Source organism: Ambystoma mexicanum, chromosome 7q, assembly GCF_040938575.1.
Source record: "Ambystoma mexicanum isolate Mex_15411 chromosome 7q, UKY_AmexF1_1, whole genome shotgun sequence".
Lineage (NCBI taxonomy): Eukaryota > Metazoa > Chordata > Amphibia > Caudata > Ambystomatidae > Ambystoma > Ambystoma mexicanum.
This window is the reverse complement of record NC_090941.1, coordinates 761682309-761694597: the sequence shown is the minus strand read 5'-3', so window position 1 is coordinate 761694597 and position 12289 is coordinate 761682309. Positions and strand designations below refer to the sequence as shown.

The window sequence follows — 12289 nt, the reverse complement described above, 5'->3', positions numbered from 1 at the left end:
TACTTCAAGGGATTCTAAAAAATGTGTTTTCAAGCCTTCAATAAAGCTCAAGATCTACATAGCAGTTGCCCTTAGTGCGTTTCTTTTGTCAGGGCCAATTTGCTGGCACAGCAGTACTAAAATTATTCATCCAGTGTTAGAAGTTGTTTCTGTGGCTGGCACAACAGTAGTTTAATCGAATTCTCCCAGGCCGATTAATTTGGATTTGTGGCTTAGAGTCAGGCTGCTATGCATCGTCTTTCTAATATACGAAGGACAATGCATGTAGGTATACACGTTATTCCCTTTAAAAGAAATGTGTTCTATGATATGTATGTTTTAATTCTAAAAATAAAATGTACAACGTTAAGCCTAACATTTTGGAAGATAAAGCACTTTATACCAGTGAAAGGTGTAAATTCTCCATGATACAGTCTTGAATGTGGGCGTGCTCTATGATCCAAAGCAATGGAATTCGGTCTGAATAGGGGTACGGATCATTTCAACATCTACTAAGCAAAATATGCGACAATACACCAAAAGTAGTGTACTACAAACACGATCTGTTAAGCCACACTGCACCTAACAAAAGATCATTTTTAAAAACATTCCTCACATTTTCTATTTACATTATCGCAACCTTAATTCATGGTTTTAGGCTAAAGTTCATAAAACCTCTTTTTTTAAAAGACCAAGGAGTTGTATTCAACACACTGTACATATGCGCCTTCAATATAAAACACACACCAAAACAAATGACTGATATTATGCCCATTTTTAAAATCCTCATTCAACAAATCTTTATACAGTAATCTAGTACACCAATATGGTGGGGAATTTGTATGGTAAATTGCACTTTATAACAGGACAGTGTTTGAGAATGGGCATATGTCAGAGGTTCTATGTGGTATGTCAGAAATATGCCTCAGTTAGACGACTGAAAGTAAAATGAAGCATAGAACACAATGCCCTAGGAGGGAGCACGTCATGTCCACCTATCTTTCTGCATGATATTTTATCCAACACAATCAACCGGTACCACTGAAAACAGTTCTCAACAAGGATCCATTGCAATGGTTGATGTAGTAGGGCAGACAAGGCACACCCCCTTATGTCCACACTGCATCACATATAATATGTAGCCTTCTTCTGCTCTTCTGTTGGTCAAGTAAGTATCATGATATAGTAATGGATGATTAGTTTTGGGTTTTGGTGAAATCATAAGGTTTCCACAACTGAGCAAACTCCAACACTTTCTTCCTTTGATCATCAAAGTTTTCTCTGACTGCTTTCCTCCACACTCTTGGCTCAAGATCCAGCATGCCACCAATGATTTCCTTGTAAAAAAGCAGAAAAACAGGACATTTAATGTACAGCACCAAGATACTGGAAGGTTTTCACATACTTAACAAAAAATGAATATGATAAATAAATGGCTTAGAAAGGAAATGACACTGCGTCAAAGCGGGCTCTGCCCTGGATGTCTACCCAGTTAACTGCTACAGTAATGTGTTGTATATGCACAGATTGTCTACGTGCGTATAATGCACCATTTGTTCAGAATATGCATCCATTACTCTGACAACAGACCATGATCAAGATGCAGCCACAATGCTGAATCCTGAAATACTATCCCTATGTAGTACTACAGTAATGCACTAACGTACATGGGGCCTCATTACGACCCAGGCGGTAAGTTACCGCCTGGGCCGTGACTTTACCACCATGGCGTAAACTATGTTTACGCCATGGTGGTTGGCGGACTTACCGCCCCATTCCGAGGTTGGCGGGGCGGTAAGTCCCCAATCCCCATTTACCCTTCCCCATTCCCATTTTTGCCCCATAGGGCATAATGGGAGTGGGGAAGGCGTTAATTACGCCACCGTACATTACGGTGGCGTAATTAACTCCATGGTCCCTTAGCGCCATGGATTTTAACACCTGCTAAAAGCAGGTGTTAAAACCTCCATGGCGCTAAGGGACCTCGTACTCAGGCGGTAAGGGTCGGCGCTGTTTACACCGCCGTAAAACCCTTACCGCCTGAGTCGTAATGAGGCCCATGGTCTATTTAATTTGATAACATTTCTATGGGGGTTTAAATGAAAGCAATGGGTAAGCACAACATACCTTTAACAGCTGTTATTAAAATAATACCAGAATTACTTTTATTTCTTAGTGTAACAGTAATTCACATTATAGGCATACAAATTATATCACAGTGTGGCAGTTACAACTAAGTTGGTGTGGCCATAGGAAAAAAGGCACTGTCAAGATGTTTATAACTTCGGCATTGTTTGACGGGACTGCACAAAACTTGGCAAAAATATATTCATGCACATCTGAATGTTTTTGGAAGTTGTGAGAGGTTCTGCCCCGTGGAGCCAATGTAACATGTCATTTACATCCAGTGTAAAATATGCTTGAATGCATTTCCTAGTCGTAGCGTCCAACAACACACGCTGCACACATACAACACATGCCTTCCAAATTTGCATGCAACTCATCAAGCTTCATTTCAATAGAATCACCATAAACTTGCATGTTCAACACTAAACATCTCATATCATTAAAAACTGCAACACCCCGTATCATGCCCTTCTGAAAATGTTAACCTTCAGTAACTCATAAAACTTCAAATCCCATTTCCCATATTAGTGATAATGTCCGTAATATTTAATCAGCGCAGATAAGAGCAATCCGAAAATGGCAGTAATAACTTTCAAAACATTTCCTCCATGTGTCGCGCTAAATTATTCCTGACAACACACGCAGTGCTCCGCTCAGTAAGTCAAACTCCAGCTGTTCCTGAAAGGCTGGGCACGAACCTTCATAAAAAGCACCATATATTTCCTTTACTCCCGCAGCGATGTTTAATAGGATCAAAGTACCTCGCAGCTTTACAGTTCTTCGGGCAGCCCGCTGCTGCTTTGTGTCCACATGGCAGCGTTCGATTTGTTTTCGAACTTCCGACCGCAAGACAAAACGCAGAGGCATTTTTGCTCCATGCCCTGCTATTCGACGAGAATTCAGATTTTCCACACATTCGTTACAGAAAGTCATAATTCTATTAAAGACACGGAGGCGAAGGATTATGCTTTCTCTTCAACTTTACTGTTCAGCAGCAAAGAAAACATTACCAAAGAACATGAATACAAATCTTATAAAAAACTACAATAACCATGTTTTTTGAACATTTGTAGTTCATTTCTATTGGTCTCCAACTGACCACGTGACAATTCTTCAACCAATAAACCAGTCCTCAATGAACAAAAACTCCTGTCCTCTTTCCCTTCTTCCTCTTTCTTTGACCCTGCGAGGATGAGTTCTGTACGTCTTTGATATTCTCTTCCTTTCTCAATTTCCTACTTGTTTGCCATCTGACATCGTCCCTAGAGAAAAACATAAATTAGAACAGTGACTATAAGTCGATACAGGGTGGGTCAATCGTAAAATTCCACATCTAGTAACAACTTGTATAAACATTGATCATTAGCAACATCATCATATTCATTATACCTCTTATACGATTTTTTGCATAATAATACCAGAAACATGTTATGTAAACATCTCATTCTTACGATTGATCGGGTGGGATAATCCTTCGCCTCCGTGTCTTTAATAGAATTATGACTTTCTGTAACAAATGTGTGGAAAATCTGAATTCTATGTCAAGACCGGAGGCTCTGATTATGCTTGTTCAAAGCTTACTTACCACTAACGATGTTGCACTTTCTAAAGGTTTAAAATAGAAAGTCTTAAAAATCGATTCATTCGACCAATCCGCCGACTTCATAATGTCTTCTACTCTAGCACCTATGTTATATGCCTTAGTAGCTATCGCTCCTCTGACTGAGTGAGCGCCATATTTCTCAATATTTGTGCCTGCTTCTGCCATCACCCACCTAAGCCATCTGGCTATGGTTGCCGGTCTAACCGCTTTAAAAGGTTTACAAATCGCTATAAATAGTTGAGTTATCCCCTGGGGTCTTACTTCCCTCGTCATATCTTCGTATGCCTTTATGCATCTAACTGGGCATAATTTTGGTTGATTTGGAAAAGCTTCATATGAAATAGATTTCAAACCTGTCTTAGTCCTCTTCGAAATGAGGAAGGTCACTCCATTAGGGGACATATTCTTCCTATTAATCTCCAGTGCTCTGATATCAGAAGATCTTTTACATGCTAACAGACATAAAATCATAGCTAATTTACCTGAAATTGCTTTACGTGTCAAATCTTGATTTTCTGGCCATGTCAAAAATAGTCTCAGGACCTTATCTACATCCCATAATTCACTATATCTCTCGCTAGGCGGTTTAATCATTTTTACTCCTCTTAATAGTCTACAAATTAATGGGTGTTCCCCAATCGCTAGTCCATCAACTCTAGGATGTCCAGCCGATATCGCAGATCTGGCCGTGTTAATGGTTCTATAAGCCTTACCTTGCGCTGCCATCTGAGCTAAAAAATTTGCTACATGTACTACATCCGTTCCATCGGGATGTATGTTCCTCTCCAAACACCAGCTACTCCATCTAGCCCATGCTGATCTACAAGCCTTGTGTGTTCCGGGGGCCCAGGATTCGTTGATGATGTTCTCAGCTTCATTCGATAGTCCTGGCCTAATCCAAGATCCCCTGAAATCGCCCACGCTAACAGGTTGATCCCTCCTGACCTCACCAAAGGGTGACTGAGACCTCTGGGATCTCGTATAATTAATTCTCCCTTGGGTAAGGCCAGTGGGTTTTGGTAAGTCATCTCCAGTAGACTGGGAAACCATACCTGACTTCTCCAATCTGGCGTTACTAGGATTAGTGATGCCCTCTGATGTCTCACCTGAGCAAGAGTCCTCGTTATCATGGAGAACGGGGGAAATGCATAGTTCCTCTGATGGCCCCAGTATTGCAGAAAAGCGTCTATCGCCTCTGCCTCCAGGTCCGGTCTCCAGCTGAAAAATCGGGGTAATTGTCTGTTCAATCTCGATGCAAATAGATCGATCTGGCATGGACCCCACCGAGACATTAGTTCCTGGAACACCATCTCGTCCAGTTTCCAATCGCTGGTGTCTCTGATGTATCTGGAGTTCCAGTCGGCCACTACATTCTGTTGGCCCGGCAGATATTCTGCTCTCACTGAAACTCTTCTTTCCAGACAAAGTTCCCAAAATTCCTTCGCTAGTTCCGCAAGAATTCTGGATCTTGTCCCTCCCAGTCTGTTGATATATCTGACTGCCGAGATATTGTCCATCTTTAGAAGGACACAACATTGAACTCTCTCTTGTGTCCAGCATTTGACTGCAAAAGATCCGGCCAGTAATTCTAGACAGTTTATATGGAGATTCGTCTCCTGATCCGACCATCTGCCCCCTGTCGATAGATTCCCGCAAAGGGCTCCCCAGCCCCATCTGCTTGCGTCGGATTCTATGATCAGGTCCGGGGATGAACCAAATATGGCTCTCCCGTTCCATGCATCCATATGAATGAGCCACCAATTCAACTCTTCCCTCGCTTCTGGTGAGATGTTCACCTTTGATTCGTATGAAGCGCCCTTTCTGAGGTGATATATCTTCAATCTCTGGAGTGCCCTGTAATGTAGTGGCCCCGGGAAGATTGCTTGAATTGAAGCCGCAAGGCGTCCTACTAATCTCGCTATGTCCCTCAGTGATATTTCTCCCTTTGCTAGTGTGTGTCTCAATTGTTTCTTGATCTCGTTCACTTTGTGAATAGGTAAACTGAGGGTTCCCTGTTTCGTGTCCACTATGAACCCTAGGAATTCCATCTTCTGTGTTGGGATTAAGCTGGATTTCTCCCAATTTACAATGAAGCCCAGGTTTTCTAATAATTCTATTGTTAATTGCACTTGTCCTACCAGTGTCTCCTTCTCCTGGCACATCAGACATATATCGTCTAGATAAATTATAAGTCGTATCCCTTGAGCTCTGAGGTGCGATACTACTGGTTTCATCATCTTGGTGAAACACCATGGGGCTGATGCCAGTCCGAATGGTAGGCATCGAAACTCCCATGTCGTTCCTCCCCAGATGAATCTCAGAAATCTGCAGTGTTCCTCTGCTATGGGAATAGTCAGGTATGCATCCTTCAAGTCTATTCTGGCTAGCCAGTCTCCCTGAATTAGAATATCCCTTAGTAGGTGTATGCCCTCCATTTTGAAGTGTCTGTATACCACGTAATTGTTTAGACCTCTCAGGTTGATTATTGGTCTTGTCTTGCGTTTCCCTTTTACTAGGAACATATTGCTTATGTAACCCTTTGACTGATCTGATACTGGACGTATGGCTTTTTTGTTTACCAAACCTCTCCTATCTTTCTAACAATATTTTGTCTCCTCTGTTCAAAACTATTCCCTTTGGTGGTTTCTCCTGCTGGGGTGTATCTAGAAAATCTATATAAAAACCTTGCGCAGTCTGAATCACCCAGGTATCCCCTGATATGTTCAACCAATTGTGTAAAAATTGAGCGGTTCTCCCACCCACTTCTATGGTATTTATACCTGGGATTGGTAGTCTCACCTGGATTGTTCTGCTGACGTTCACCTCGCCAGTTTCTGCCTCTTCCTCTACCTCTCGAAGGGAAGAACGGTGTTTGTTTGCGTTCCTCATAATCTCTCCATTGTGATCTGTCATGATAGGATCGATTGTATTGGAACCGGCCAGCCGAACGACCCCTCCCTCTGCTGGCCCGTCCAAAAATCTGTCTTCCGAACACTCTTTTAAGAGAGGCTTGAGCTTTATCTAAAGCTGCATATGAATTTACAAATTTGGTGAGCTCCTTGATGAAGGAGTCCCCAAACAACTTCCCTTTTGCCGAAGTGGCAGATTCTGAGGAGGCTAATTCACTCAATTTTGGGTCAATCTTCACTAGTAAGGATCTCCTCCTTTCTGTAGTAATAGCATGATTAGCGTTTCCTAACATGCATATCGCCCTCTGTGTCCATCCGATAAGGATTGCCGGGTCAATTGGCTCTCCTTTCGTCTTCGCTTCTTCTCCCATCTGGAGAATCTTTGTGAGGGGCCTCGTCATATCCAACATCTTGTCCTGACACGAACGCCAGGATCTGTCCAGGCCCTTCCTCACATCTTTGGTAAACTTACTCATAAAAGTTATCATTTTTTCATCTATTACCGGCGTGTCTGCCGCTCCCTCAGGGAGAAGAGGTCTGGGGCATTCCGCCCTCATCTTGCTTCTAGCCTCTTTGGCTAATGGCGCTCTCAGGCGCTTCTTTAGATATGCCGAAATCCTCTTGGGAGGTTCCCATTCTGAGGATCTGGGATGGATCAGAGTTTCTGGATCGAAATCCCCTTCATCTGCTATCTCCTCCTCCTCTTTCTTCCTTTTCTTTAACGCTTCCTGGTCATCGCCTGAGGAGGATATAGATAACACTTCCTCTTCCTCGGGGTATTCTTCTTCCCAATCATTCTCGCCCTCCTCTGAGGAATCTGAGGATGATACTCGTCCCCTGCAAGGCACCGTCTTACCCTTTCTCTTTCTTTTGCCACCTTTCTTTTTAGGTGGAGTGCTCGGGGGGGTGTGGGCTTCATCCGCCCTGCGAGCTAACTTACTGCCCCCTTTTGTCTTCATCCGAGCCTTAAGGCTCTTATCCGCCTCCAGGCCCTGGGATAGTCTGAGCCAATCCTCCATCAGCGCTATCTGCTGCGGATTATGTCCCAGAGAAGCCCCCAGGGCTTTCTGGAAGACAACATTCATTTCCGAATGGCTCCTCTTTTGGCTGACCCCAGCCTTCCCCTCATCACTAGAGGAACTCATGATTCCCAGGCCCTGGGGAATAGTGATATGTTATGATATATAATATAAATATATATATATTCAAATATATATATAAAGTATGTATACCAGGATTTCCTTGGTTTAATTTATATCCAAATATAATAGTAATTTCCAAATTCACAGGTTTTACCTGGGACTGTGCCCGATTTTAGGTGCGGTGACAGAATATTGCCTGCAGGGGCGCTGTTGAGCTCGTAACAGGACGCTACGCTCGAGCGATGCGTGTTGTTAAGCCCTTAATCTTATATATCAAAGGATCTCACTTTGCGATCACACACGCTCGATCAACTCCTCACAGAATTACGTTTGAAATGAACGCAACAAAACGAACAAACGAAGGAGAGAGCGCCGGAACTACGCGGTCCCGTCGCGCTCTCCCTTCCGTTATATAGCTACCTTCTATGACGGATCGTCGGCGCTGCGGCCGCCGGAGCACTAGCCCCGTCGCGGTCGCCGCTCCTCAGAGCCGCCTTTCCGTCGCGGAATGTTCCGCCTAATACAGTAAAACACAACGCGTCACACTTAGGTGAAATTATCATGCATTCATACAGTTCGAAATTGTAATATAGAAAAAAGGTACTTAACTCGCTGCCGAGCAGCAAAGAAAGAGGAAGAAGGGAAAGAGGACAGGAGTTTTTGTTCATTGAGGACTGGTTTATTGGTTGAAGAATTGTCACGTGGTCAGTTGGAGACCAATAGAAATGAACTACAAATGTTCAAAAAACATGGTTATTGTAGTTTTTTATAAGATTTGTATTCATGTTCTTTGGTAATGTTTTCTTTGCTGCTGAACAGTAAAGTTGAAGAGAAAGCATAATCAGAGCCTCCGGTCTTGACATAGAATTCATCTCCTTTTCCAGGCATGTCCTCACGCTAGCCCACGACTCCAGGGCCTTTACTCTAATGCAGGCCTCCTCTAGTAACACGCAGCTCCGGAGCGCCGAACACGGAAGAAACAATGGCGCAGGCATGTCTTACGCGTTCCAGCCCTACAGCACGGCTGGAAGGCAGGGGGCACAGTTGGGCGCACGCCACCCACGGCCCCCAGGGACCCTCCAGAAACACCCAAATCTATATTTTATTTTTCAGTACCTCAGTGAAATGTTCCTTCCTCCGGACTGCAATTCCCATAAGCGTCTGCACATCATGAGCGCAAAAGCGCCCGGATCATCAGAAATACACCGGGCTACTCACTAGTGGCAACTTCCTTCTGCCACTCGGCTCCCAACATTTCACAAAGGCCCGATACTCCTCCTGCCCCATGGATGGGCTTCAGGCTTCTTCCATAGCCTGTCTGATGCCACAGCCATCTCCTTCATCTGCACCAACTTCAGTTTTCACCACCAGCTCAATGATGGTACTTGGCCTTCTCTCCTTCACTTCTCCTTCGCTCGCCACCTTCCTCGGATTCAAAGATACCTTATCGCCAAAATGTAGTAACTTGCCTCCTGCAAGTTGTGCCCAGATCAGTGATGACATGGAGCAGGAACCAGGCTGACCCAGATAAGTAGATGTCACACAGATCAATCAAGCTACAACACATAGGCACTAGGTTACAATAATTTTCAATAGTTTGATTTTTTCAAGAAAGGATTTAAATCTATCTGCCATAAGCACATGCTTGTGTTTCTGGAGAAATAGGAGCGCCAAAACTATTTTTCAATTCCTAACCAAAGTTTAAGGATTGTACAAGGATCATGAGCTCAATCCTTTTCCGTGATGAGAGCAATATTATACTATGAAGGATATCATGTATTAATCAGACTGTTTGCAATAGGATGGACACTTCCCATTTATTAAACACAGAAATTACATATAATTAAATAAAAAGTAATGGTATTTCAGTGTAATAAAAATAGAAAATATTCAAACCACAATTTATGTATTGTACTAGGATCATGAAAACATATTTTCTTGTTTTGATTGCAATATTATACTATGGAAGATCTCATGTATTAATCTGATGGCCGTTTGTAATATAATGGGAAATGCTCTTGTCTGGGTATAGTCACCCAAACGACTGGAAGGACCCGCGTGAAATCTGCACATTCTATATATACTTTTGTATTATTTCATGTTTTCATTTTCAAGAGAGGTGTTCTGATCTCCACAAATGAGTTCATGTGCGTGAGATGTTTTTGAAAATATTTATTCAACCGAAAAGAGGCCTATTGTATAAATGTCCAATGCATTTAGTTTGTAATGACCATCTTCAGGGACCATTTCTAGAACCAATGATACATAAACAATATTATACTATGGAAGATATAATGTATTAATCTGATGGTTGTTTGTAATAGAATGCGAAACGTTTTTGTCTGGGTATAGTCACCCAAACGACTGGAAGGAGCCATGTGAAATCGCACTCACGTGTGAAATCTGCACATTATTTATATACTTTTGTATTATTTCATGTTTTCATTTTCAAGAGAGGTGTTCTGTTCTTCACAAATGAGTTTGTGTGCGTAAGTTGTTTTTGAAAATATTTATTCCACAGAAAAAAGGCCTATTGTATAAATGTCCAATGCATTTCGGTCCTTATGACAGTTTCAGGGACAGTTTCTAGAAAGAATGATACATAAACAAGTTATAAGTGTTTCCCAAAGAAAGACTGTTGTGCTCATATGTTCTCTGTGATGATTCCATCAACATATTTACCAGGCTTTGTTTCCATTTCTAAGCACAGTGAATGCCTGTGTAATGTAGGAGTCGTGTAGGAGCAGTCCTGCAGTCCACCCTGAGCTACTGGAGTAGTGTGTCTACAGTGTCTATTGCTTTCATTGTGGGCGGAGCAAATAGACAAAAACTCCATTCTGGAGCGCAGTAGGAGTCGAGTAGGAGCAGTCATGCGTGTCAGGCATGAAGGAATGGGCTCCATAACTTCGGCGGAAGACGAGGAAGACACAAGAAAATTGCGCAGCTTCCGCCCGCGTGTGGGCACAGCTTCCGCCCGCGTGTGGGTTCAGAGACCTTGACTGTTAAAACAGTAACAGGCATTGTTAAAAAAGGTGAGCGATCACAACACTTGCATAAATCTGTCCACATGCAACACAATGAGGATCAACACCAACTTGCATCACTGCAGCCCCAAATTCCCTCAGAACTCTTACCTCTGCCGGTCCCTTGTGGCCCCGCTCCTCCCCTCCCAGGTCTGGCTGTTGTTCCCGGGCCGCCTGCCTTGAAACTGGCGCGGGTGGGTGAACGGGAGGGAGAGGGACCGAGTGGTGCTGACCGGGACGTTGTTGAGAGGGAGGGGCGGGATGGCGTGGCGCGGCCCCCCTCGGTCTCAAACTGTATGGAGAGCGTGGCCCGGACGCCGTGCGGGGCATGGGGAGAGCAGGCGTCTATTGCCGCTGACCGAGGTGTCGAGCGGAGGGGGAGCAACGCTGGTGACGGACCAGGAAGTCGGAGGCTGGCCCCCCCACATTAACCAGCAATGTGCTGGTCAAACAGTCTCGGTACAAGCTATGGTTCACCTTCCATATGGTTCCCGCGAACCAACATCTCGCCTGACTGGTTTGCTAGATCAGGAGCCGGAGACAGGCTCCCAGGACGTTCAAAGCCCGGTTATAAACAAAGGCTTAAAAAGAAAAAGAAGTAACACCAACACAGAAGCTATGGGGAAGGTGCGGAGAAAGCGAGACACCAGCAACACTCGGGCGAAGCCTAAAACAACGCTGAAGCCCGTCACAAAAAAAGCCTTGAAATTAGTGAAAATCAGAGGAGAGTGCCAAAGTGGCAACTTACTCAAGGCCCAAAATGCAAGCTTGAAAGAAGAAGGGAATAACCTAAAAAAGTATTTCCAGAAAAAACCTCACAGACCGCAATCAGATGAACTCTCGGACGCCGAAATTTTGCAGGCAGTCAAGGACTTTTGGCCGCTAGCCAAACAGCGAAGACTGGCTGAGCTGGCATACCAGTCTGACCATTCTTTCCCGGAAGAGTCCTTAGAGGTAATAGAAGAAGGGGAAAATGAGGGCCTCATAGGTTCAAAGGACACAAACTTGCCATTAAGAGAAATCCAAAGCCCCACACCAAGCACTCTCCTATGCATATCCATCGAATTCAAACTTCTGCAAAAAAAGGTTACCCCTGACCAAACCGAGAGAGTCAGTGGTTTTGGGGAAAATATCCAACGAGCCTGAGGTATCTCGTGAAAAACCCTCTCCAGCTGCCCTCACTAAGGATCGAACTGGGGAGGAAAATGGAACAAGTGGCCCACGTCCTTTACCTTTGTCAGAGCCAGCGTTTTTGGGGAAGATTTCTAATGAGCCTAGAGCCGCAGCAGATAAACGCTCATTAGTGGGCCACATTGAAGACCGACTTGGCGAGAAAAATGGATCTATTGGCCTAACTATTCCGCCTTTGACAATGCTAGAATTAGATAAGGAGCTGCTAATTTTAGAGAGACAAAGTGGTCGTCTAACCACAGTAACGCCTTCAGCAGCGCAGTTGGATACTTCGATTGACAAGGAAAACGGATCGACGGGAAGATCCACTTCCCT

General features: G+C 43.9%; 1 protein-coding gene across 1 annotated transcript in view; it reads right to left on the bottom strand.

Moving 5' to 3' along the window:
• Window positions 1–357: 357 nt before the first annotated feature.
• The window catches only part of CWF19L2 (CWF19 like cell cycle control factor 2), a 2067169-nt gene continuing 2055237 nt past the window's right edge, over window positions 358–12289 (bottom strand). The window contains exon 18 of the mRNA XM_069640682.1: window positions 358–1316. Coding sequence (XP_069496783.1) covers window positions 1176–1316 — 141 coding nt within the window. The 3' untranslated portion in view covers window positions 358–1175. The remainder of the gene's footprint in view (window positions 1317–12289) is intronic.